A 27,437-nucleotide genomic window follows, 5' to 3' on the forward strand; every position below is an offset into this window, starting at 1 on the left:
TGTACTGAGGTTGCCTTGACTTCACACTGATGAAACCCCTGCTCACCTGCTTGGCCCAGGGCTGCTGAGGACACTCATCAGACCCCCTGAAGGACTCTGCGCAGACCCATTCCTGAGCACAAGCCGCTGTGCTTGGAAGCCACAAAGAGCACGGCCTCCCCCCTCTGCGGCTATTTCAGCAGTGCATCCAACACCTGGCGCACGCCCCAGGCCTCGCCAGGCGCTCCGACTAGGGAGAGCTCTACCTTTCCCAGGATGCACTCACACCCTTGCCCAGTGACTTCCACAAACAGGGAGGCTGACCGGGGCTCAGACACTGGTCTTGTGCTCGTCTCCTGGGGCCCTTCCAATGACAGTGACTCGACCACCTCTTCCCAAGCCGGGCTCTGCTTCCCGGTTAACCCTTCAAATGAGAGCACACGCACGGCAACACGACAGGGAAAGGGCGAGCACAGAGAGCTGAAGACAAGGACAGCAGTCGTCTCTGAGGCAGGACAGGGTGCCCTGTGCCCGGGACCCTCAAATCCGGGGCCCTGCAGGGAGTGAGCCTGGGGACATCTGCAGGGCTTGAGGAGGGGAGGCACCTGGCGAAGCCTGGGGGCAGGGGAGGCCGGACCGGACACTAAGAAGGTCCACAGGCCGCTTGTTTTCAGCCGCCCCTTCATCTGCTGCCCGGAACAACCGCTGCACGCACCATGCGGGAAGCCCTCCTGGGGTTCCATGGGCACCGGTCTGCGCGGCGGCTGCCTCCGCTCTGCTACGCGTGCTCCCCACTCTCTGTGGCCAGGAGCAGGTTTCAGGCCAGCACGAGCTGCACTGCATGAGCCCTGCAAGACGGACTTGCTCCCTACGCAGCAGAACCCACCCTCTCCAGCAGCTCCTTAAGAGGGACCTCTCCTAGATCCCGTTCCTAGCCTCCCAAGAGACTGTGAGTTATGTCGCTAGGGGGTTTCCATACCTCCGAGGGTCCAGTTCATGGTCCTTGGATCCAGTCACCAGTTCCGGGTGAATCCGCACATGCTCCATCATTGGCTGGAAGAGATCAGTTGACAAGTAAAAGGCTTCACTTCTGTGGTGTCCCCACACAACAGAACATCCTTCGACAATAAAAAAGGAGGAACACTGATGGGTGCCACAAGACAGACTCTAAACGCTGCACAGAATGAAGGAGCCAGCCACGAGACCACATGGTATACAGCCCCATTTACGTGAGCTGTTCAGGACAGGCAGGTCTCTCTAAAGGCAGAAGGCAGACCAGCAGTTTGCCCAGGGCTGGGGAGGGGGCCTAGGTCTGGGAGGCAAGTAGAATCTCTTTTCAGAATTCCCCATCTACCACTTAACAGAAAAGTTACAGACGCAGCCTGTCTGCCCCGGTCCCATGTACCTTGACCACTTCCTCAAAGGTCTCCAAGTTCTCCTTCATGCTGTAGTGAGAGCGCAGAAAGGAGACGAAGTTGCACGGGTACATCCCGTAGAGGCGGTGAAAGAGGGCGTAAACACTGGTGTGGAGGTGGACGAGGGAGATCTCTGCCACGTGGCCTGGAACGGAAGCCATCGAGGGGAGACTCTGAGCTGGACACAAGACGGGTGCGTGCCGAACAGACACAGACCCAAAGCTGGCACGGGCCTCCCCACCTCGCCCCAGAGAGGGGGGCGGCCTCCAACGTGAACGCAAGCACAGCAGAACCCCCCCCCCCGGTGAAGGCCCACTGGCAGCCCCCTGTGGCCTTAGGACCCACCCCCATCCACTCTGAGTGGCCCAGAGGCTCTCACCAATCGTCTCTGCCCTCCTCTCCGCCATCCCTCCCAGAGGACCCCAGACGTTCCCACCACGCTGAGCTGCCTTTGTAACGACAGTCCTGTCCCTGACATTTCTAGTCCCCTGCATCCATTGCCCTGCTCCCTGAGAAGGGCGCTGTCTTACTCACTCCTGCACAGTGCTTTGCAGTGCACGACAAGGTGCACTGTGCAGGTGCACGACAAGGTTTAAACATTTGTGAACCAACGTGTGAGAACCTTGTAAAATCAGCATGTAGTCTTTTAGCTAAGCAAATTTGTAACTGTAGAGTGAAAAGCTACTACCCTGAAACTAGCTTTAAAACAAGCTACAACTGCAAGAAAGAGAACTCATGTGACCCAGCCGGGCCTGGCCCAGCGGAAAGCCCCAAGTTCACCGTGCACACACAGCCCCTCCCTGTACGGACAGGCCACCCGCCCCCAGGAAGAGCTGCCAACAGGACCAGCACACGTGGGCCTGTCTCACAGGCTCACACATCCCACGCTCCCTGCAGTGCGAGCATCGCTCGTGGGGTGACCAAGATCCTGAGTTTCACATGCTAATAGCCTCTGCGCCATTCTGACAGAGCTGTCCTACCTGCCCAGATGGGGAAAATCCACTGCTTGTGAAGTGGGAAGACGAACGAGGCCATTCTGCACGCCCCACCCTGGCCTATCTCTGAGCAGGCAGGTGCTCAGAGCCCAGAGCCACACTGTCACAGCGAACCAGAGGACGGAGGCAGGACCGCCCCACAGGGTTACTGACTCCGGGCCTGCTGAGGCATGGGCTGACGCTGTCTTCAGTTCACTGAGGGTCAGGGGGCTTCACCTCTCGCCAACCCCTCAAGCCGACAGAAGAACAAAGGTCCCTCCACAGCCGGGCCTCCCCTTCTGCCCACAGCAGACACACTCAGGCTGCTTCCTCATCGGCCCCGGATAACACCCCCGTCACAGGCCCTTCCCGTACAGCGCACACCCTGCTCATCGGTGATGAGAACGTGCACTGGGCAGGGCACGGCAGGGGCACGAGGAGACCTCTACCTGGTTTCCTCAGGCACCATGACGAAAGGCGGCCGAAGACGTCAAAGAAGTCATGCAGGTGCTGCTTCCCCGACTGAGGGATCATCGGCAGCAGGGTTATCAGCACCAAGACCCCGGTCGTGAGGACGATGACGTCAGTGTCCACCTGCAAAGGGAAGGGCGAGCAGAGTGACCTGGCGGGTGTGGCTCTAGGACCAGCAGCACACACCCAACGAAGTGCAGCACGCCAAGGCTCTCAGATGAGAAGTTTGCTTGGGCTCACAGCCCTGTCCCCACGGCCCTCAGTGCCTAAGGGTTTGGAGGGTCAGCACTGAAGCAGATCCCCCCAGGAAAACTACCGAGGACCAGCCCGATGCACCTGGACGCATGCACCTGGGAGAGGGGCTTCCACTTGGCACTGCCCCTCCCAGGCCCTGAAGCCCAAGGACGCCCTACCTAGAGCACTTGGAGGGAAGGAAGAGCTGCTTTTTAATTTTTTTTAAGATTTTATTTATTTTTAGAGAAAGGGGAAGGAAGGGAGGAAGAGAGGGAGAGAAACATCAATGTGCAAGAGATCTCCATTGCTTCTCGCACACCCACAACTGGGAACCTGGCCCGCAACCCAGATGTGTGCCTTGACTGGGAATCGAACCAGCAACCTTTGTTTGCAGGCTGGCACTCAGTCCACTGAGCCATACCAGACAGAGCTGAACTGATTTTTTAAATTTAATGTTTATTTTACTTTTTTCCATTACCATTAGCCCCCAACATCCCTCCCCCCAAAGCCACTTTATAAGAAAACAAAGGAACGTTGCTGTTTTTGTTTGTTCAGCCAGACCCTAAAATACCACATTTTAAAAGTCAATTTGAAAACACACTACACACTGACAACACGCTCTGTCTGCGAGGCGGCAGCAGGAGGAGAGCCGTGAGAAGGACCTGGCGCAGCAGCAGCCGGTCTCACCGACGGCTCTCCCCCACGACTCTCAGCAATCAGCAGACGGGAGACGCGATGGTGGCCTCTGACCAGGCCTGCAGTTTACGTGTCGGGTCGCACAGCTGTAGGCTAAGTGAAGAAGCTCAATACCTAATGGGTAATAAGCCCCCTAGACAGCAGCTCACCTGGCCTATGACTGAATCATGACCACTGGCCAAGGAACTGGAGTTCAGATTTAAGGAACAAGACAGCTACCGAAAGACCCCATGGAGGCTCAGACAGCCGTCGCTCCTACTGGAGAAGCAACCTACGAGACTAGTCTGGAAGTTTTAGATACGTTCAGTCTTTACATCAGGCACATGCCTCTCGTTAGGGCCGGTATCTAGTAAGAGACCATGAAACAGTGGTAGAAGAATATAGCATGAGTTCCAGTGAAAAAAAGGACTAGGCCTGACTCTCATAACATCCTAACTGAAGGCTAACAGCCCGTGAGAAACTTCCAAGGCTTACCATTTTGGAAAACAGCAGTAATTTTCCAATATGAACTAAATGGTGTGCCTCGAAATTAGATTATAGCCTCATCGATGCAGTCACTTAAAAAAATTAAGTTGTTAAGCCCTGGCTGGTGTAGCTCAATGGACTGAGTGCTGGCCTGCAAACCAAAGAGTCACTGGTTCGATTCCCAGTCAGGGCACATGCCTGGGTTGCAGGCCAGGTCGCCACTGGGGGCATGTGAGAGGCAACCACACATTGATGTTTTCCTCCCTTTCTTTCCTCTTCCCTTCCCCCTTCCCTTCCCCCTCTCTAAAAACAAATAAATAAAAAATTTTAAAAAATCAAGTTGTTAAAATTGTCCCTGTTTTTTTCCCCCCAGTATTACATGCATGGTTTTATGACACCCTATCAACCTGACTCCTTGGGACCCCCCTCTAGGGGTCATAAAGCACCTAGTTCCCCTACCGGCCGAGACAACAACCGCTTGGCAGGGCGCTGTCTCGGATGAACCCAAAGGTGCTGCCAGTGTGCAGAGAATGCCACTGGGCTTTCCATGGCTCTGTGAGGTGCAAGTGCTTCGTGTCAACACATTTTCTTACTTTACAGATAGGAAACAAGTCCAGGAGCTGAAACAGATCAAGCGAAGAGCCCTGAGTAGGTCCCCAGGGTCCCTTCCCAACCCTAACGACAGGTCCCCAGCCCTCGGCAGCGGTTGGGGCTGGGAAGGGACCCTGCTGGAGGCAGCCACTTCCTGCCACAGTAGGAACCGGTCTGCAAGCACAGTCTGCAAGCCACTATCAAAACTCAAACCAGAAGGTTCTGTTGAGGTTTTTGACTATGTAGAAAAACTATGGATAGTGCAAAAATGTAGAATGCAATTCAGTAGGCTCTCAATTGGAGCTGTGACCAGACATGCTCCTAAATGGCTGAAAGGGCCTTCTGAGCCCTTTTCCTAGGCGCTAAGAAGGAATTTAGGAATGGGGGTTTCTCAAAGACAAACCAGCATACGTTCAACTGAGGGAAGGTCAGCAAGGATGAAATCGAAGCGGGCTGGGATGGATAATGCTGGACCGGCCGAATGAAACAGTGCCAGAGCTGCTTAGACAAAAGCCATTCAGGACACCACTGTGCCCTGAGAAGGTGCTCAGTCCCAACTCTGGTGTTCAGGGAGAAATACCCAGTGCCTAGAAGTTTCCAAACTCTCAAAGTTAAACTCTAGCTGCTCACATGCTTGACGTGACTCAACATTTCAGGAACCACATGCACAAAACCATTTCACGCGAGCCCTGGCCACCACCGTACCTTGAGGCATCTCAGCAGAGAAGGTAGAAGCGGTGCTTGAGAGAGCTTATGCTTCCAGGACGGCTGCAGCCGGATGACGTGCCCCAGCAACGAGAGGGTGGGCAACCGAGAGGTGGCTTTGCCCACATACTCGTTCATCTTGTCCAAGAGGTGCTAAGAATGTGAAAGAACGGAAATGTATCTCAATAAAGCTAGTGGGCGGGTTGAGGGAACCCAGGCAAGCCCTCGATGAACACAGGAGGCTCACTCGGACACAGGCAACAGTGATGGGCCCGGCCTGCGGGCTTCCCACACGCAGAACAAGGGTCCTGTAGGCACTGGATCACATTCAAGAATTTGTAACCCGTGCCGGCAAACCAAACACTGCTGCGTCTGGCCAGAGAGTGGGCAGCCAGGCTGCATATCCTGAAAAAGGGTCCGCCTCTGCCAGCAGGCTCCGAGGACACTCCTTCCTAGACCCCCTCTGTGAAGTACAAACAGGCCACCCATTGCCATAACCACAGGTCCCCAGCCCTTGGCAGTGGTTGGGGCTGGGAAGGGACCCTGCTGGAGACAGCCACTTCCTGCCACAGTAGCCCAGCACCAAGGTTTGGTCCCACACATCAGTCAGGTAGTAGCAGAAGTTCAAACTCAGCCCAGGGTAAAAAAACAAGACACACTGAAAAAGGCAGACAACGGCACGGCCTTTATGTTCTGGTGAAGCCATCAGCACAGGAACCCAAGACTGCGCAAAGCCTGCCATCACAGTGCTGTTGGCTACCTACCACCAGCGAAACGAAATGCAAACGCAGAACACAGGGACCCTCGAGTGCTGGGACACAGGCCTCCTCCGTCAGTGCCCCCCTTGGTCACCTGCACTTAAGGTTTTCCCAGACTGATGAGAAGTCGAAAACCCCGTTCGAAGCATGGTTTTAACCAGGGGTCCTTTACCGATCAAATCACCACTGTATGATCACAGTGCTGTTTTCCAGGATTTCTTTCAACAGCAGGATCTTAAAAAGCCTCTGAACTTTGGTTCGTTTTGAAAACAGTTCTGGAAAGGCAGGTCCTGCAGGCGCTCTGCACGTGTGCTGGTGATCTGGACATGAGGACCCCTCGCGAGGACGCCTCCCACGTGGCAGTTACCTTATCGTGTGGCTCCTGCAAGGTAGTCAGGATGTGCAAAACTTGCTGAGAACTGGTTTCCAGGTAATAATCCACCAAGGTGTTCACTAGCATTGGACCGCGGTCTAAATAAAGAAAAGAGCAGTTTCTCCTAGTTACTTCCTTTAACGTCCTAAATTTACCTCGCACAGCTGCCTGTCACAAAATCCAGAAAAATGTTTCTCTGTATGCCACTCAAAGCCATACAAAGTCAGCAATTTCCTCACATTAATTTAGATTTAACAGTAAGGTAATACCAAGTTCATTTGCCTAAATATCCACAAAAGCACATACAACTCTATCTTTTTTATTACTTTTTAACTAGAATAAAATAACCCACGTCTATTGTTAAGAACTGACTGTATGAAAGCACATACAGTTTAAAAGGCTCCTAACTCCCACCTCCCAACCCACTTCGTGGAGAAATGCCCTTGACTTTGGTGCATGTTTTTCCACGTGAAGAATCGCAGTCTCGCTCTCTCACCCGCACAGCCCCCAGCTCCAGGTACCACAGCCTGTGCGAGCGTGCTGACTGTTTCACCAGGGCGGCACCTGTGACCCACCCGCTCCTCTCTGCTGACCTCCTGTTCTCTACTGCGTGGCTCTGTATCATCATCACCACTCACCTACTGAAAGATACCTGACTTTTTCCAATTTTTTATTATAGTTCATTTCAGGCTATAATGAAATACAGATTCTTATCAGTAGGCAAATAGTATGTGTTTTGGGGTGTTTTTTTGTTTTGTCTTTCTGTTTTATCCTCACCTGAGGACATTTTTTTTCATTGCTTTCCAGACAGAGAAACGCCGATGCAAGACAGAAGCATCGACTGGTTGCCGCCCCTACGCACCCAGGCCAGGGATCAAACCCGCCATCTTTCGGTTACAGCACAACTCTCCAACCTAGACACACCGGCCAGGGCAAATGGCCATGTCTGTAAACTGATGACAGACGCTGCAAAAAAGGCTGAACACCAATTTACTCTCCTGCAAATAATGTCTATTTCTTTTTTTTAATTGAGAAACATTTTTAAGATTTTATTTATTTTTAGAGAGAGGGGAAGGGAAAGAGAAAGAGAGAGAGAGAAACATCAGTGTGTGAGAGAGAGGTCGATCAGCTGCATCTCACACACCCCCTACTGGAGACCTGGCCAGCAACCCAGGCATGTGCCTGACTGGGAACTGAACCGGCAAACTTTCGGTTTACAGGCTGGCATTCGGTCCACTGATTCACACCAGCCAGGGGACAATGTCCATTTCTGTGACTAATATTTGATGTTTACCAACCTGGTAAACAAAAATGGGTACTGTTTAAATTGTTCTCTGATTAAAGAAAGGTTAAGCCCTGGCTGGCGTAGCTCAGTGGATTGAGTGCGGGCTTGCGAACCAGATGATCTCGGTTCGATTCCCAGCCAGGGCACATGCCTGGGTTGCAGGCTGGTTCCCTGCAGGCTAACTACCAGCAGGGGACGCACGAAAGGCAACCATACATTGATGTTTCTCTCCCTCTCTCCTTCCCCTCTAAAGATAAATAAATAAATAAATAAAATCTTAAAAAAAAAAAAAAAAGAAAGGTTAAGCATTTCTAATATTAAAAATCACACATGATTTACAGATAAACTGTGTATCTGGGATTTGCTTTAAAATACTTGGGTAGAGGCAGAGTCAGGGGGGTCAAGGTGAAAAAGAATGGCAGAAACCCGGGCGCTAGGTCCGCACGGCTCCCCACGAGACGGCGCTTCCCTGTGTCTGCACACCTGAGCATCCAGCAGCTAAAAGCTGCAAACACACAGAGAGAGGCCGCACTGGTGGGCGCGTGCTTCTCACTAGTGGCTGTGGAGATGCCACTTCTCAGCGGGACTCCTACCCCCAGGAGTGGGAGAGGAGCTACGGGAGCGGGAGTGGGGCCCTGCTCACCAGAGTTGAGGTTCTCTTTGAAGACGGAGGTGATGTCATCGCGCACACTCAGCACAGGGGAGTCCAGCATGGAGAGGAGCTCCCCGAGGTTTGCTTGCTGGGCCATCCTCTCCCACGGACGTGCTGCGCCGGGGCGGGGCGTGCGCTACAGACTCCGAAGGCTCTTCATTGGCGCCGCAACCACACCGAGGGGAAGGAAGACGACGGTGTGACAAAACGGGCTCCCTCTTCCCCAGAAGAAACACCTGCGAGACAAAGCAGCCGTGTGTCCGGCACCTGAGAGGTGGGTCCGCAGCTCTGCTACGACCCCAGCCAGGGCGTGTGCGCAACACCCTCTCCCCGCACACACTCAGGAAGAGGAGCTCCAAGGAGGCAGGAGGGAGGCACCGGGAGACCGATGCAGTCAGACCGGCCCTCATGGCGCCTGAACGAGGGGTCACACCTCAGTCATCCCTACTGCTGACTCTTCCCTGGGTTTGGCTAAGATTATGCTTATTTTTAAAATCACCCGTCGAAAAAGAGGATAAACGATTTTCAGAAAAAGAACTGAAGGCATGGTATTGCCATCTTCACTATCATCTCAGTGCCTAAAGGCGGGTACAGCTGGTTAGGTCGCAAGCCCGAGGTCCATACCCAGTTTGCACCATGGGTCATTTCTCTACTTGGAGGGCACACTCTTCGTATCACTGGCTACAGGAAAGGGCCATCAGGGCAAATTTCACCTTTAAAACTCCAAAACTCAGATCTTTGTGGCAGTGGGACAGCTGCAGCCTCTTGAGGTGCGAAAGGTCGCTCCCTCGCAGACTGTGGCTACAGGCACTGCGTGCGCCTCCCCACTGCGGCCCCAAGGTCTGAGCCCAGACACGAGCCGACACCACTGCTGCTCGCCAGACAGAGCTGCTCGCCTTGTGGGAACACTGTCAAACACACCCCTTCCCTGCTCCTTGTTTCACAGAGACAGAAACAGGCAAGGCCATTTGCTTGGGGTCACAAAGCAAGAGGCAAAACCAGGGAAGAACTGAAATGTGGGCCCAGACCTGCCAGCCCCCAACCCCGCCCCCAAATGTGACCTTAGGCTAGCTTGTGGTTTTGACCCTCACGACAACTCTGTGAGACAAACAGTATTATCCTATTTTACAAACGAAACCATGGATACTCAAAAAAAAAAAAAAAATAACCTTGCCAAGGTCACATGGTAAAGCAGAACACAGGTGGCCAAGTTCAAAAAGCCAATAAATAAATGTCATTTCTAGCCACACTAAAATATATTCTCTTTTCTACTTGTTTTTCTTTGAACAAGCTAAACTAGAAGTTGGTGGGCTTTAGTGTCTATCAACATCACTTGGGACGCTTGTTAGAAACGCAATTTCCTGGACCTATTCCAGAACTGAATTGTGGGCTCAGGAATCTTTTCTTTGTTGTCCTCGCCTGAGGACATTTTCCTCCATTGCTTTTAGAGAGAAAGGAAAGGAGAGAGAGAAATATAAATGCAAGGCAGAATCCTCCATTGGTTTCCTCCCGTCCAGGGAATCACATGTGCCAGGACCAGGGGTCGAACCCACGGCCAGGTACATGCCCCGAGCGAGAAAGAATCCAGCACCCTCCCCGCTGGAGCAGAACACTCCAACCACGCCAGCCACGACAGCCAGGGCTCAGGGGGCCGCGTTTTAACAAGCACCCAGGTGACCCTGCCTGGGTGACACATGAGCCCTGTCCGAGGATCACTGTGCTCAGGAGTTAAGCTCCCCCCGTAAGGATACCAAATTTCAAGGAGCAGTGACCCCAGACACCGCCAAGTATCAACCACTGCCTATGCTCTTGTTCAATTATAACCTGGTAGTAATACTCACAGATTTGGCTCTTGGTGAACCAGAAGTTCATTAGCCAGAGAAATCAACTAAAACGTCTAAATGCATTTTTGATACCAAATCCTGAAGTAGAAAGTTGCTGGGGTCACACTTATAAATAGAAACCTTACAGGTAAATCACAAAGTCAGTCAATTTGGTTTGGGTTTTGTTTTTTTAACCCTTGCCCAAGGATATATATACACGTATCATTGATTTTAGAGAGACATCGAAATGAGAGAGACATCGATCAGTTCCCTCCCGTATGCACACCGGCCAGGGACAGAATCTGCAACTTAGGTGTGTGTCCTGACCGAGAATCGAACCAGCAACTTTTTAGTGCACTGGATGACACTCCCCCCAACTGAGCCACTTGGCCAGGGCAGTCACCAAGGCAGTTTGAAAGGGCGCAGAAATCTTCCAACTGGTAAGACGTTACCACAGAAAGAGCCCACAACTGAGAAGAGAAACAAACCCCGCCCTCCTGTGAACCTGCTGCACCACCTCACTGCTCTACGTGAAGGCAGCAGTGGCCTGCGGGCCCCTCGAGAGATGTCCCTGAGACGCAGCGTGTGGCTCACTTCGGGGCAGGGCTGGCGCCACTAGGCACTCGCCAGGAGCACCGTGTGCCGGGGCACAGAGCGCTGGTGAGCGTCCCCGGAGGCCCCTTTCCCGGCAGCTCTCTGACCCAGTGCTGGTTTCCACTTCGGGGAAACCACAGGTGACCCTCAGACCTTCAGTTTTGTCGTGGAGTGCGGTCTTGCTCCAGCAGAACTGCTCCTCCCCGGCCTCAGTCCCCCGAGGGGCCGCTGTCTTCTGTGTACGCGGAGGGCAGTGCTGTGGGGCCCGTCCTCCTGGGCCCAGGGACGTGAGCGCAATCCTACACAGAGGCGGCAGCCATCCAGGCCACCTGGCAGCGGTTAGGGCTGACCAGATTGGACTATCTAGCTTGTTTTTCAGTTTGCAAATATAATACAAGTAAACCAGGCATAAAAGTCTGGTTTTTGAAGCCTACTCTTTCAAATGCTTCACAGAGGGCAAAAAATGAGGTTTTACCTACAACACATTAGAATATTTTTAGCAACAACCTTTTTTCTCTCTGGGTCTAAAATTCTACCTTTTAACCATATTTTCTAATCCCCAAAACAAAATAATAAAGGCTGGGCTCTGTGAGACTCCTCTTTAAGCAACCCAGGCTCAGAGTGTCTGGCCCTCTCAAGTCCCGAGTTAGATCCAAGCCTCCGGAATGAGTCCCGCGGTGGGAGCATTACCGTCCTCCTCTTCGAACTCAGGCAAAAGTTTCTTGAGGGCCCGAGTGCAGGCGTGACACAGGCAGATAGACTCAGCAAGGGGCCAGGGCTCAGAGGGTGCACAGGGGAGGAGGGGACCAGCCGGGACCGGGCTTGGAGGTGGGGAGAGGCATGTGCACGAAACGCACTTCCGAGGCCTATGGAAGAGGGGCAGGAAACAGACACTGAGCGGTGAGCACATGGGCACGTGAGACACCCACTTGCAGCCGTGGCAGTCTGAGAATGATGTGCGAGTCTCTCTTCCATTAGGGAAGAGCCAACAAGTACAGGAAAGAGAGGGGCCAGGACAAGCCAGAAGTGAGTATGTGGGTTAACACATTTCTGGAGCTACACGGCAAGGCCACGTTCCATCCACCTTAGTATCATCTCTAGCGGCAGCACGCCACGGTACAGAGCTACAGGTGATGCTATTTATACTCAGGGGCCACGGGCTTTCGACACCCTCTGCCCACCCCAAACCCGTCCCTCTGCCAGTCTTCTGGGTCTCAGTAAAAGGCCTGACCACCAGTCTAAAGCAAACATCTCGGTGACATCTGTCACTTTCCTGCTCTTGCCCTCACATCTAACCCATCGGCAAACCCCAGCCCCTCATCCTCCCCTGGACACAAGGCAGCAGCGGCCTGTCACCGCCTTCCTGCTGGCACCACTCCTCTACAATCTGTTTGCCACCAAACAAGACACTCTGAACCATGGACTCAGAATCAACACCCCCCCCAAGTTTGGAGTTATTCCATGGCCACCCATGGAGCTAGTCGGGGTGGCCCACGGGGCTCCATGTGGTTAGGCCATTTACAACCCCCACGTCCCTCCGCCTTCATTTCCCGCCGCTCTGCCTCTCCATTCCGCTCTGGTCTCCGGTTTCTAAAACCCCCGGACACCAGCTGCCGGCCAGGGCCTTTGCACTGACTGCCCCCGCCCCCCGGCACGCTCTCCTCCCTCACCCCTGCGTGGCAGACTGTCTTGCAGGTCTTAGTCTCCATACCCGGCCCAACCCCGGTCCTGGCTACGTGTGGTCTCGGTTTTCAGAAAGTGTCCAAGTTGAACTGCCAACCTTGGCAGCGCTCCCAACTTCCCTGACAGTGCAAGTGTGCAGAACTGATCGACAACGGTGTATCTACGCTACCACCGTGTTACCCGGCATACGTGGTGTCGGTGAGGCGCGCACTCAGAATGACCATTAATATTTGAATGATCACTCTCAAATAAAGATAAAACATCCCAGAAGTAACGTGGAAGTTTTGTATTTTATAGGCTGAAATTCTGTCAGATTAAATATAAATGGATACTTAGAAAAATAAAAGCTTCCGTAAATGATGTGACTTTTATACTCAAAAGCAGTTAAGAACTCCCAACAGTTAAATATATTAACTGACAACTTGAAAAGTAATAGCATGGATTGGCGACATAACTTTACAAATAACAGTAACTAATCTCTGAGCCCAATACTTACAAAAACTTCAACAACACTTGGCTCAATGAACAAAACCACACTTGAATCCTAACCTCCGCAGTTTTCAGCGTTGACTACAGAGAGACAACCCGAGGAACCACGCCCGTTCTGCAGCCTTCCAAGGAAAGGCGGTGTCTGGAGCCCTCCACGTCTTGTGAGGGCAAGTGGGAAACAGGAGAATGTCCACCTGCCACCTGAATTTTAAGTCATGAAAAAATCCAAGACAATAAAAAGTGTTTCATAGAGTTTGAGGTTTATGATGTGTGCTACTCAGCTTGGGCCTCGATGACAGAGCAGCTGACCATGTGACAGGGGTTCAAATTCACGTTCAGCAGATTTCTAAAGAGCGACAGTGTTAACTACACACCCAAAATTTCAATGAAAAGACCAACCTGGAAAGCCTTCTACTTTTGAGAATGACGCTCCCCCCTTTCTGTCAGATACCCTGCACTGAGTCCTGATTTGTGAGCTGCATCGACCTTCAGACGAAACCCTGCGTGATGCGCAACTCCTGCGACATCAGGTGAGGCAGCCAGCGCACACCTTGCCCACCCTCCCTGCACCTGCCCCCCCAGACAGCGGCGGTGCCACAGACTCCGACCCCTAGCTCCGAGGTAGGTCAGGCCACTAAGATTACACCCTCCTGTAGGCGCCTGGTGCCTCACTACCTGGGAAGGACCTGCCCTGGGGTGTGCGCACCCTCCCGTCCCCAGAGCCCGCCACAGCACGCCCGTCATCCCCAGAACTAACGGAACCACCGACAGAACCAGGCTGAGACGAAGATGCTAACTCACCGGTCTGGGGGTCTCTACCCAGGATACCCATTACACAGTCAGCCTGTGGCCCGGGCCCCGCTGCAGAGCAGGTCACAGGGCGGGGTCCAGGCTATATGTGTGGTTTACACCAAATTTGCACGCACAGACCCAAGTGCACTCGTAAGGCCGGCCTGGGCTGAGAACCTCTGCACTAGCTGAACAACCTGCTCCCGCACACAGGCTTCCACTGAGTGCAGTGATCTGAACCAAACTCGGCTGTCAGCGCTGACTGGGGTCTCAGGTACCACTAGGTACTAGCCACATGACCTCAGAGAAAGTATTGAGCATCCCAGAGGCTGCTTCTGCGTCTCTGAAAAGCAGGGGCACCAAAGGTGTGGTTGTGAAGAAAAGTAATGCACTTAACAGTGCAGGCACCAAATAAGCAATTAATCATCACCAGTAATTTGACCAATTACTTCATGCCACAGACCAGGGCGTCAAACTCATTTCCACCGGGGCCACATCCGCCTCGGAGTTGTCTTCAAAGGGCCAAAGGTGATTTAGGACTGTGTAAATGTAACTACTCCTTAACAGTTAAGGGAGAGCTCAGCACTGCCGCCAAGTAGAATCAAGGTGCCGGGCCGGATAAAACAAGGTGGAGGGCCGGGTTCAGCCCACGGGCCTTGTGTTTGCCGCCAGTGCCATAGCCAGTCCAGTTCCCGGAAAGCAGCTGAAACCATATACGTTAAACCCTGCGTGCAAAGAAACACGTATGCACCAGTACAGCCATGGACAAGACAACCGATTCCCTTCTGCTTCCCTGAACCAGCGGACTGAGTTGTCCCTTACCTATTCTGGGGACAGATAGTACTTCGGTTTCCAGTGCTGTCAACCTGGCGTCCTTCATGGTCACTAGAGGGAAAAAAACACATGTATGTAAATAACCATCTTACAGTGGAGGGAGCCCAGGCGCAACCAGAGAAGTCCGGTGTTCACCAAACCCCATCCCTTCCTGCTCTAGCTCTGACAGGTGGCCGCCACGGGAACACACACACTCACTGGGCACACTTGCCTCTCCCTGTCTACATTTCTGGACAGCCAGTGCTGGAAAATTCTTTGTGTTGTGAGGAACTTGTAATCACTGCCTTTTGTTACCTGTCTGCATCAGAGCTACAAACAAATGGAAAGAAGTGAATGGTCAGGAGAGGCTCCAGGACCAGAGGGTCCCAAGTGCAAGCCAAAGTTCTGCCACCTACTTACTAGCTGTGCAGCTGGTGACTCCTTATCCTGTCTCTGGTGTCCACCTCACGTTACCTCGCCTGCAAGGTGGGAGGGGTAATGGCCTCTCCTCACAGGCTGAGTGGGGACTGAAGGAGCCGCCGTGTCCCTCCGCCCTGCACAGCGTGTGGCACAGCAGCCCCCAGAGTGGAGCGACGCGAGGCCCTTCAGAGCCTGCAGCGCGCCAGCACCCACCCCCCGCCCCCACCAGTCCCCAGCAGCCCCTCAGTCTCTCAGCCAAGCCACTCCCACCTCCCTTTCTGGGCCTGCTTCGCCCCCCCCAANGTCCACCTCACGTTACCTCGCCTGCAAGGTGGGAGGGGTAATGGCCTCTCCTCACAGGCTGAGTGGGAACTGAAGGAGCCGCCGTGTCCCTCCGCCCTGCACAGCGTGTGGCACAGCAGCCCCCAGAGTGGAGCGAAGCGAGGCCCTTCAGAGCCTGCAGCGCGCCAGCACCCACCCCCCGCCCCCACCAGTCCCCAGCAGCCCCTCAGTCTCTCAGCCAAGCCACTCCCACCTCCCTTTCTGGGCCTGCTTCGCCCCCCGAAGCTAAGTCTTTACCCTTAAAACCCCCTTCACCAGAGAAGCCTTCACTTCCCTCTACCCCCAAGTCCCAGGCCAGGTCAGGGCCCCTGTGATGTGCTCTCAGCAGCCTCAACTTCTTTTGTGTCCCTAACCACCACCCAGTCACCAGGGTGACTGGCTACTGACCACGTCCCCCACTAGATCACGAGTTCCATCCAGCAGAGAGAGCGGCCCATCAGTGCTGCGCCTCCGCGGCCGCCACAGCGCCTGGTACAGCGGGTGCTCCAGCAGCCCCTCACTCCCCCTACGCCATGTCCTGGCAACGCTGATGAGACGCCGCAGGACCTCAACCTCTTTACGTCAATCAGTCGATGATAAAAATGGTCACATTCTATGTCGTGCTGCATGAAGTCACAGAACTAAGGATGATGTTAAGTGAAGACTCGCTGCACTTGCAGAGAGAATGACTCGGAGCTAAGACAGTCCTCACGTGCGAAGCAGAATTCTGCCTCCAAAACCACACACCCTTAACCCCACCCTTTTCCAAGACGAGCACGAAGTGTCTGTGAAGGGCTGTCACCCCTTTACTTGCCCCCCACTTCCTGTCCACACGACCTCGTATCAAATATCTACGGCCCGTGTGCGCAGACATGTGGTCTGGCACAAAGAGCGCCCCTTCCCCATGCACCGGGAATCTGCACCAAACCTCGTACTGCGAAATCAGGCGTGTGTAACTGCGTAACATAACAACCGCACTCAGGCACACCCTGTGACGTTTTAGAGGAAACGCTCCAACCGCCGCCCCACTCATGCGAGACAGTCACCTGCCCCACCAACCACACTCAGCGGCGTTCTTCCGCCAGACCCCATATAAAATACGCACGCTCCAGTTCGATTTTAACACGTGGGCCCTTCAAAGGGGACTGAGGCACAGGCTGACCATCAGACGGGAAGCTCTGTGAGGACAGAGGCCAACTGGCCCACCAACGGACACCCACGGCCCGCTTCAGCATCTGCCGCACGAGGGGCAAATGGCCCTGTTCTGCGGGCGAAGACTCCAGCAGCTCCGTTGGCGCCATCCCCGGGCTGACGGCGGAGCACGAGGGCTGAGCCCCACGCACCACGTGCACCCGACTCCCCCAAGCGCGGAGAGGCACGCCACGAGCCCCGCCACAGACCGTCCTGGCCCAAGTGCAACCAGGGGACCGAGCAACTCTCTAACAACCGAAACCTCGGGTCCCAGCACCACAGGCCTCAGGGGCACTGTGTGCGGCGCGGGAGCGGGGGACAGCTGGCCTTTCAGACAGGGCGTGCTGGCCCAGCCACTATCACGCCACAAGGAACGAGCTGGAATGGAACACAGGGGTCTCTGGACTTCAGGACCCTCCCGTCAGCTGGCGCGCAGTGAGCTGTACAGGCCTCTCCTCCAGTGAACCCCAGGGGGCTCTGACCTGGAAGCTGCGCCTCGGGCGGGGAAATCAGGGCACACACGAGGCGGGCTCTCGCAGCCTGCCCAGGCAGCACCTCTGTCCCAGATAAGGGCGCTGCACAGGAAGTCAGAGCGTCTCTGCCCCGTGCTCGGCATGACGTCTCCTCGACGCCTGTGTCACCATGCGGGCAAACCCCTGCAAGGGCAGCAAGTCAGCACCCCTGTGATGCTGGCCTGTCAGAACTGCCTGCCGTGAGTGACGCTTTAGGTGTCTGTCCACTTGCTGGTCTCTGCTCAAGTCCTGCCCTGTGGAGGTAGCACCATTCTGGTCAGTAAAGTGATGTGTGAGGCACAGGTTCCCGACCAGACATGAGGAATGGAGAAGACTCCCATGGAGGGTGTGCACACCCTGCGGGGGATGGATGGAAGCACCTGTCAGAGCATCGGGGGTCGATCCACGTTCTTAGCTGCAAAAGCCAAAAGGAAAAAGCAGCGCACCCAGAGCCCCAGTCTCCCTCCCGACGGTCCAAGGAGCTGCTCTCGCCCAGTGCGGCCCTGCGACGGCACTCCCGCGGGCAGAGAGGGCCGGCGGGTTTGCACAAGACAGGGCTCTCTGCTCCAGTGCTCTCCGACCAAACAGGACACACGCAGGCCAACCTGTCACCGCAGTTCACCTTGCTTCCACACGCCAGGTGTTCACAGACCGACGGCCACGCACCCGGGCGCCACAGGAACCCCAGCACACCTGCCGCGTGCAGCTGCCATCAGCGGGACCGCAGACAGCTGTCACAGGTCTGCCCCCGGCAAGACGCACGACGGGCTGCGACGGGGCTGAGCCTCACACGCCTGTACCAACGCCAGCTGCAGACACCTCCAGGCCTTCGGACTTCTGGAAAGCCGGTGCTGCGTGTGGCCTCCTACCCCTAAGAGTCCCAGAACTGCATGCAAGTCACACAAAAAGGAAACCGAGCAGATCGCCCAATAATCTTGTGCACACCTGTCTGTGACAGAAACCACAACTGCAGGTGGAAACGAAGGCCACGGTCTCTTCACCACACGTTTTCTGTACGTGGGTCTTTATCTAAAGTAACTCAGGGACAATCCAGGCCCGGGTTCAGGCACAGACGGACTACTCCATCACCAAGCACAGCACTCGTAGAGCAGACACGTGCACCACCACGTTCACGGTGCAGTGAGTAAGCCACTAGTGCACTCGTGCGAGCACGCTCCGCCGCGTGGTTTCTCAGAGCGATGTCTGTCGGTGAGCGCAGCTGCCTTTGGCACAAACGCATCCACACAGGGTGAGACACTAGCCCCAGTCCCCACCCCCACCCCCACCCCAGAGGAGGAGAGAGAAGGGTGGAAGTGCTACTTAGCATGTGAGCGAAGCAGTTGATGGCAAGACCTGCCAAAGCAGGCGGTCGTGTGCGGCCCGATGGCCACAGCAGGCCGGCCCTCCTCAAGGTCACCTAGGCCGGGCAGGAGAGCGCCCGACTCCACTCAGAATTCTGCCATCAGGGAGTTTGAGGGGCAATCTGCTGAAGCTTCTGTCCTATTTCAAAGGTCGCCTGCATGCACAGAGCCTGATTTTAGAAAGCTGTAGTTCTTCTACAGATAATGCCTCTTATGTTTTGACTTTCTATTAACATGAACAAAATTATTTACCAAGAAAATACAGACCAGATACCACATATGTGTCAAAAGTCACTTCCCCTCACAGAAACCTGAGCAAACTAAGATCTCTTCGGGCCTAAAACAGAAACACCCACAGGATGAGGCACCGTGCTGGATCACCCGGACGGGGGTCCCACAACGCGGGCCTCCCTCCAGCAACGCCAACACCGCCTGGAATCTGCCAGGAAGGCAGACCCCCGGGCCCTGTGCGGGCCCCCGAATCAGAAACGTGGGGAGCGGGCCTCCTAGGTGATCCTGATGCCCAGTACGATTTGAGAACTGCTGGTTCGGGAAGAAGAAATAAGGATGAAGACAAGAAACGTTAAATATGTATTTTTATATGTACTTTGAGGTTCAAAGAAAAAGACAGGGCATAACCCTTGGGGAAAACCCAGTGGAATTCTGCCAGGTGCTAAAGGCACCGGCAGGGACTGAATGCCAGTCCCGATGAGCACCTAGCAGGCTACAAGCCTGAGAGCTCGGCTGCTGATTTTTCTTAATGTGGCACCTAAAGCTGATTTCAGTGAAGCGTAACAAATCTTTCAATATTAAAGTTTGAAAACGTAATTTATAATACAAACAGTACATGGGCTCATCTTTAAGAGACTTGGGTCTTTCCTACCTACCAGTTAGAGAGAGAGAGAGACAGACAGACAGATAGACAGACACACTGCTTTTAATAAAGCCCAAGTCCATTTTTAAGAGCAATAATTTACCTAGAACAGCAATTTTTCAACCACTCCATCACAAGAGTTGGTGAAACATGCAGTACCTGACCATTCAGTCAGGGGCACTGACCTCTTTTCCCTTAGATGGTCAAATAAAAAAAATGACAACAGCCCACACAATAGTCACCTGATGTAAATGAATCAAAATTATACCTATTTTTTGTCAGGTCAGCAAAAAACGTGGGCTTTTTTTTCATGCGCTACAGAACTTCAGTAATTCCTCTGTGCGTGCACAAGATGACAAAGGCTGAGAACCACTGATCTACAAGGGTGGGCTGAGCTCCAGGCTGGGTCTGTGAGGCTCCTGAAGCTGCATCTCTGTATGTTTTCTTGGTGGTGATGGGACAGGAAGGGGTATGTGGTGCAGTTTCTCTGGATTTTCAGAGGGGAACTCAGCTCCCCCCGCCATCAAAAAAAAAAAGGTTAAGAACCACTGACCTCTGAGTTAGTTTGACTGCAGATCAGCCCGCTGAATGTAGTGAAATGCTAAATTTGGGGCTCTGGGGTCAACCGATAAGGTCCAAACCCCAGCTCGGCCATTGCGTAAGTGTCTCCTGGCCTCGGTTTCCCCATCTACCCATCCTGTCTCTTAAGGCTCTGGGAAGAGTTAATAGGATCATACATGCAAGACATGAGAACAGAGTTTGGCTCGTAAGTACTCAATAGATGTAAACTTTGTTATAAAAATATTACTACAAAATGTATTGCTGGATACATAAGTTCAGCAGTCTATCAGTTAAACTTGTATTTGAAACATTGACAAGGCCTTTCTGTGACTTAAATGTATACATTTCGTGTTGGTTACTGTGTCCGAGAACCTCAGGCAGCCAGGGCTCCCCGCCGCAGACCTGAAGGTCAGTCAGCACAGTTGTTCTCTCTTATCACTTGCTGCTGTGTCTTCTGCCCTCACCAGCAGAAGGGCACACTGGCCCTCATCACTCAAACACTCCGAGGTCTCGCCTGCCACTTTCTTTACACAGTGACCTGTGAGGTCTAGGCCAGTAACTACCATGCCTTGTTTGGTTACAACCTTGCTTTCCGAGGCACTTTACTCATCAGATGCCAATATGAATTCATTCAATCTTTAAAAATATTTGGTACCTTTTACTACTTTGCTGTATAGAACAAAAGTTAGTACTGCACAAGAAAAGAAACAGCAGTCCTGGGAATGGATGAATAGGTTAATGATTTGTTTATTCTTCCCCAAAAAGAAACATTAATTTCTAGAAACTACATGCACGAGAAAATTGCTGAGGGTAGACCTCTTTCAGATCTCCCTAAAAAAGGAAAAGTGAGTATTTCATGGAAACTAAGTTCTATTAAACAATCATGGAAAAGCCCAGTGTCTTGAGTATATACTGTACACCTGCAGGTCTGAGTGCTGAGTGTGCTCTTCTTTCATGGCGGCAGCTACTTAAATGACAAACAAAACTAATACAAACAAAACTAATCTCGCAAAGAAAGATTTATAATATGAGAAACTTCAAGGAAACCACCTTACAAAAATAATGTAACATAGCCCTGGCTGATGCGCCTCAGGGGATTAAGCACCTGCCTACAGACCAAAAGGTCACAGGTTTGGTTCCCAGTCAGGGCGCAGGCCCGATTGCAGGCCAGGTGCCCAGTTGGGAGCGTGTGAGAGGCAACCAGTCGATGCATCTCCCATGCATCAATGTTTCTCTTCCTCCCTTCCTGTCTCTCTAAAATAAATAAATAAAATATTTTTTTTAAAAATAAATAAAATAAAGATACTGTGATATAGCCCTGGCTGGTGTGGCTCAGTGGAATGAGTGCTGGCCTGCAAAGAAAGGCTGCCAGTTCAATTCCCAGGCAGGGCACATGCCTGGGTTGTGCGCCAGGTCCCCACTTGAGGGGGTGCAAGAAGCAACAGATGGCTGTAACCCTTGCATATTTCTCACACACTGACGTTTGTCTCCCTCTCTTTCTGCCTCCTCTGCCCCCCTCTAAAAATAAAATTTTAAAAACTTTAAATGAGGTGACATAAAGGAAAAGATAAACTGGTCACCACTCAACAGGTTAAGCTAAAAGTCACCAATTTGCTTAGATATTATAAAGCCATTAACACTTTGGTTCAACCAATTTACTCAGAATATTTAACTGAAGCAGCAGGAGAGGCTTAAGTCATAGAACATCAGATTTAGGAATACTCTCATTTACAATTCAACTAATTTCACCAATGAAAACACTGAGGCTCAGAGAACTGAAGTGACTTGTTCAAAGCTGAAAGCTTTCTGACTTTCGGAAAGCTTCAAATGGCTCATACATAGCTGTGTCTGGCTTATCTCCACCCCAACCAACTCCAATTAACTCCAGGAGAAGTGATTTGAGCCCACCATGGCCCTGGGACCCAGAACAGAACACGCCTACACCCCAACAAACTTTAAAAGGAGACGGAGCCAGAACATCCAGCCAGGTGTGATTCGGAGCCCAGAATTCACCCCACTCCACACACACACAACAGGTTAGAAGCTATTTTTAAAAATGCCCTGCAATAAGTTACAAACTCAAAGAAAAACAGCCAAACTGAAAGTTGAAGGCCCTGGTCCTCAACGTCTGGTGCACAACAGTCACCTCTGACTCCTCCCAAAATACAGGTGCACATTCAGGGCGTCCCCAGACGGCACCCCAGGTCCCCCACCACAGGGCCTGCCACCTGCAGTGGGGGTCTGCCTGAGCACTGCTGGAGGCCTCTGGCGCCCGGCCACCTCGTTATTGGGTCAACATCACATGGACAGGCACGTGTTTGATGTGTCCTAATAAGAACAACCCGGCACGCACAGAAGGGGCCGTGGCCACACCAGCGAGCAGCAGCAGTGTGGGAGGTCTTTGCTCCTAGCCCAGTGGCCCTCACGGGGGATTCGGGAGCGCACCCAGTCTTTACGATGCCAGGAAACACATGAGGCAAAGAAAGCTTACATCGCCGGCCTTCCCAGCGCGTGACGTCAGAGTGTTTGGGACGAGACGTTAACTTGGGTAAGGTTTACATCTTCTTTGAACACCCCGGAGTCTACACCAGGTGGTCAGGTGGGCGGGTCTGCAGCTCCCGGAGGCCACCGCCAACTCGGTCTCACTGTCCTGTGCGAGCCTGTTAGGGACCCGCTCCCCTGCTTCCGCGCTGGCATACTCCGGGTTTGCTCGGAAGGCTCAGTCAGGCATCACAGGTGGTGCTCCGCACGGCTGGGCTCCCCGAAGAGCCGGTTTGCGAGCGCTTCTCGCATGTGCAGCCCCACTGGGCGCGCACGCGTGCGCTCGACGCCTCCACGCCGACCCCGGACTGCCGGTCGCGGCGTCTCGGGGGAGAGCCGCTCTGTTTCCGCTCGTTGCCGGCGCACCCACCCGAAGGTGCGGGCTACCTCCGCGCTTTCTATCAAAGGCACGGGTTTTTCAGCCAAACGCGTCTCTGCAGCCAACTCGCCCACCACTCTGCAGGTCCCGGCCCCGGTCCCGGTCCCGGCCCCGGTCCCGGCGGGGGCGCCGCTGGAGGCGGCCTTCGGCGCCTGCCCGGTCTCCCTGGGCCTCAGTCTCCCTCCTGCGGAGCGGCCGGCTCGCCCCCGACACGGAGCGCGGTCGTGCTCGGGGCACCGCGCCCCCTCCCGAGACGCCCCCCGGAACACGCCCGCGGAACTCCCGCACGGGAGGCCCAGGGAGCGGCGTCCCTCCGATGAATGAGCGAGCGTCCGGCCGCGGCCCCGCACGCAGCCGCCCCCGGGCAGCCGTCCCCCGCCGCCAATCGGGCGCCCGCGGGCAGCCTCCACTCGGCTCCCGCACCCCCGGCCCCTCTCGACGAGCCCCGGGCCTGCCCCGCCGCCCTCCGCACCCCGCGGCCACCTGTCACCGCCACCCCGAGGGAAGGGCCGGCGAGGGGGCTCACCTGCCCCGGGCCCTGCGCGCTGCGGCCCCGGCGCCCAGCTGTCCGCCCCCCAGCGCGCCGAGCAGGGCCGGGTGCCGGCCAGGCCCGCCTCCCCATCCCGGGGAGCCAGCCGGGCCCACCGGAGACAGCGCGTAACGCGAGGGAGGGGAAAGCCCTGCGAATCCCCCTTCCCAGGGTCCCGTCCTCTGCAACGGAGCCCCCGGCCCCCGCCCCCCACGGCCTCCCCGCCGGGGTTCAAGGTGCCAGGGCAGCCCCGAGAAGCCCCCATGAAAAGGAGGGGGCGACACCCTCATACTCACCCACCGTCTCCTCCCCCTCAGCTGTTTACCTCACAGTTCCTCCAGCCCACAGGGCGCCGCCATCTTGGACGTACAGCACCTCCCCCGTCGTGAAATGTCTACGGCCCAACGCAGCCTCCGCCGCGAAAAAGAGTCCCCGGCGGGGTCTCGCCTCTCCCTCGAGCCCAATGACAGATGACTACCGTCCGCAGCCCCGTTGGACGGAAGAGGCCGTGCTTCTCATTAACGATAATGGAGACCAGTCGAGGAATAACGAGGAGCGTCTATAGGGTAGCGGAGGGCGGGGACGAGCGGAAGGATCCCGAAATAAGACCACTGAGAGATCTTGTGACTCTGAAGGAGGCAAAAAGAAGGGCCGGCGGGGTGGGAGGAGCTACGCCAGAGGGCGTGAGGTGGGGCGGAGTCACGTGGGCCGGCTGGCCGGGCGGGAGGGGCCGCGCGAGAGGCGTAAACAAGTTCTCGGGGCAGGGTGTGGTTGGGGTGCCTGCGTCCTTTCCTGGGCTTCTGTCCTGGACAGACCCGGTGGCCGACCTTAGAGCTGCGGTCCGGTATCCCGGAGAGCTGCTAGGGGCCGCGTGGGTGGAGGGCCCGCCGTGCAGTCTTGCAGGAGTGGCAGCTCCGCAGGGCAGCAGGGAGGCGCTGCACCAGGGCACCCTAACCTTTGCACAGCGTTTGCGAAAGCCCACCTGTGGGCTGCGAAGAACCGCTGGGTGCCGCCCTCGGGCTACTGACGCTGCAGACCTGGTCGCCAGGTTTCTGGAAGCCACCCTAATCAGAGCAGGCGGCTTTATTTATTTATTTATTTATTTATTTATTTATTTATTGAAGAAAATTTCTATGAGTTTATTTGAGCCAAATTGATAAGTGCAGGGAAACAAAATATCAACCGATTCTTAAAACAATCCTTCCTAATGTAGGTGGCTTTAAAATCAGAACCCCTTGCCCTGGCTGGTGTGGATCAGTTGGTTGGGCCTCATCCTGCAAAAGTGAAAGGTCACAGGTTCGAGTCCCATCCAGGGCACAGGCCAAGGTTTTGCGTTTGGTCTCTGGTTGGGGTGCCTACAAGAGGCTACTTTTTCTCTCCCACAGGATGTTTCCCTCCCTCTCTTCCCCCCTCCCCTCCCCTCTCCTCTCTGAAAATAGATAAATGTGCAGATACGAAGTAGGGTGAGCGGAGGCAGAACGCAAGATGAGGCGTCCCTGTAGTGCCTGAAAGGCTTTCTGAAGGAGTGGGCATCCTGCTGGGTCCTTTTTAAATGCTTATGGACTCATCTGTATTGTTTCCTGTGGTTATAGTTCATTCTCACTACACTTTGTGGTGGGAGTACGCTACATTGGGGACCCATTCTTTTTTTAAATTGGGGCAACATTGGTTAATAAAATGATATGGGTCTCAGTGTATGGCTCTATAATAACGTCATCTGTATCTTGTGTGTCCACCACCCCAACTGGCTGGATTAAGGGCAGGAGAGGTAGGTTTTATTAAAATGAAATGAGGGAGGTGGTTGGGAAGAAACAGGCCAGGAGAACCAAAGACACAAGGGCTCCGAGGCAGGAAAATGCTGGGTGAGTTATGGGAAAAACAAGTTTTGTCATGGGAACCAGTCCGGTTGCAGTGTACAAGGCGGAGGATGATGGAAGGGGCCTGCTGTGCAAGTGGCCAGCCTCACGGTGGGCTTTGTCAGAGGGCCCAGAGGGCCGGCCTGGGCCAGCGAAGGGCTACTGCTGGCTCCTGTGCTGTCTTGGTGAAAATTAGAAAAAGGCAGCCCCTCCAGGCCGAGAGCCCCTGTGAGCAGAGCCCTGGCCCTTGGGCAGTGCACACCTTTATAACCACGCTGCCTTCTGGGGCAGATGAGCGTGGAGCTGGGCGTACATCCCTAGTCACACACGGCTATGGAGACATTGGGGGAAATCAAGAGCTCTCGATCCAAACGGACCAGAGTGTGGATGCAGGCTCCTACCATCGTACTAACTGGGGGAGGCTGCACCTCCTCACCCGCAGCATAGCGGTAATAACGATGCCAATCTAACGGAGGTTTGGTTGGATTCCTGAGATACTAAGCTATCCCGTATTTTACAGTGTCCAGTGCACACCCACGGTTTTTGTGCTCATTGTACACAGAGAAGCCCATTACTGCACCCATGGTTTGTAACTGTTATACCCAGGTATAATGCCCATCCTTGTTTTTCCCTCAACAGTTTCGGCTGAACAGCGCACATCACACACGGCCAAACACGTCACTGGTGTAGAGCCTAGTTCAATCAATGTCAGTGTTTCTACTGTGTTACCTGTGCGCACGGCCAGCCCTCGTCACACCCAGCGTCAGTTCATCGAAGGCTAACTGCTGTGTGGCCACCAAAGTCAAGTCCACCTGCGGACCAGAGAAGGAAAGGTTGGGGGAGGAGCGAGAGGGTCTGGGGCATCCCACTTCCTCTCGTCCACCCACCTTTGTGTTCACAGCCGGGCAGGGACTGGGGTGTGCTCAGAGACTCCTGATACGGCCTGTGATGGGACAGTTCGGGATAAGGGTGGGGGGTATGGGACAGGCACCAGAGCCCTGACGCAGGAACCCCCTCCTCGCCACCAGCTTTCCTTGGCCTGGTGCCCTCAACCTGCTGGAATGTCCTTCTCCGTGGGAGAGAGGGAGGCGACGGGGAGCTCATCAGCCCCTGCCTTCAAGGGGCCACACCACACCCCTACTGTTTATGCAGTGTCTGGAAGAACACAGGATTGTTCTCTCACTCTGGGCCACCAGCAGCGGGTGAGAAGAGGCCGGAAGGGACAGGCAGAGGCAGCCCTGCCACTATCTCCAGCCACTGCCCAGTCTGGCTGCCCAGACAGTTGCCATTTTTCTGGGGTTGATTTCTGTCTCTCGCCAAACGAATATTAGTCAGACCGCCACTTACGCGCACCACCCTGGAGCCTCCCCTGTAGCAGGGCTTCCCCACCTGTGCAGCATCTCCCCTTCTCTGTCCTGTGGACACCTGTAGCGCCACCCTCAGGCCATGGGCCCCTGGACAAGGCCTAGGTGATGGAGACCCATTGTTCAGCCACAGTGATTGGCCCACAGTTGGACATGCGACATGAGCTGTTCCAGTCAGGGTCCGTGCCTGGGTCTTGATCTCCGGATGCTAAGAGAGATTTTGTCCTCTGTCTTGGGGCCGCTGAGCTGGGATGAGAAGCTGACCCTCGCCCTGCCCTCGCTACACCGAGCTCTGTGAGGAGTCCAGCCTGAAGGTGGAAGAGACACGAGGGATGGAGGCAGAGAGAGACAGAGATGGAAAGAGGAGTGTGGTTGCCGTCCCCCAAGTTTCCCAAGTCCCCAAGACCAGCTTCACCCTGGTCTTCCAAGTCCCAGGAGTCGGTGACTGTTTGGCAAACAGACGGCCTTGCAGAGGCCAGGATGCGTGAAGGCCTGCATAAGGACCCTGCCAGTCACAAGGGCCTTTCAGCCTCTGTGCGGCAGCCCCCGCCAGTCGCCCTGCCTTCAGCGGCCACACATGCTCCCAGGAGTGGTCCCCAAGGCCCTCCAATCTCCTCGCCATCCCCTGCTGTTCAGCACTGTGTCCAAATGGACTAAAATGACACACATAGTCGCATATGCACACGTACAGGTGCACGCACGTTGAACTCATGGAGACAGACGGCGTCCCCGGCGGTGG

The 27,437-nt window shown here is 54.4% G+C and overlaps 1 protein-coding gene across 6 annotated transcripts in view; it reads right to left on the reverse strand.

The window, feature by feature from the left end:
- Window positions 1-24,080, reverse strand: part of TSC1 (TSC complex subunit 1) — a 46,636-nt gene extending 22,556 nt beyond the window's left edge. For 4 of the 6 annotated variants that reach the window (XM_037036406.1, XM_037036403.1, XM_037036407.1 and 1 more), the window contains exons 1-8: window positions 23,775-24,080; window positions 14,799-14,861; window positions 8,590-8,834; window positions 6,656-6,759; window positions 5,531-5,683; window positions 2,818-2,962; window positions 1,385-1,539; window positions 959-1,032 (exon numbers count right to left, since the gene is read on the reverse strand). In XM_037036406.1, the coding sequence (XP_036892301.1) occupies window positions 959-1,032; window positions 1,385-1,539; window positions 2,818-2,962; window positions 5,531-5,683; window positions 6,656-6,759; window positions 8,590-8,695 (737 nt within the window). In that variant the 5' untranslated portion in view covers window positions 8,696-8,834; window positions 14,799-14,861; window positions 23,775-24,080. The remainder of the gene's footprint in view (window positions 1-958; window positions 1,033-1,384; window positions 1,540-2,817; window positions 2,963-5,530; window positions 5,684-6,655; window positions 6,760-8,589; window positions 8,835-14,798; window positions 14,862-23,774) is intronic. The other 2 variants (XM_037036404.1, XM_037036405.1) reach the window with 2 other exon arrangements.
- Between the last annotated feature and the right edge of the window lie 3,357 nt (window positions 24,081-27,437).

The sequence above is a fragment of the Sturnira hondurensis genome, unplaced genomic scaffold (genome assembly GCF_014824575.4).
Source record: "Sturnira hondurensis isolate 20B ecotype Veracruz unplaced genomic scaffold, ASM1482457v3 Scaffold0022908, whole genome shotgun sequence".
Classification (NCBI taxonomy): domain Eukaryota; kingdom Metazoa; phylum Chordata; class Mammalia; order Chiroptera; family Phyllostomidae; genus Sturnira; species Sturnira hondurensis.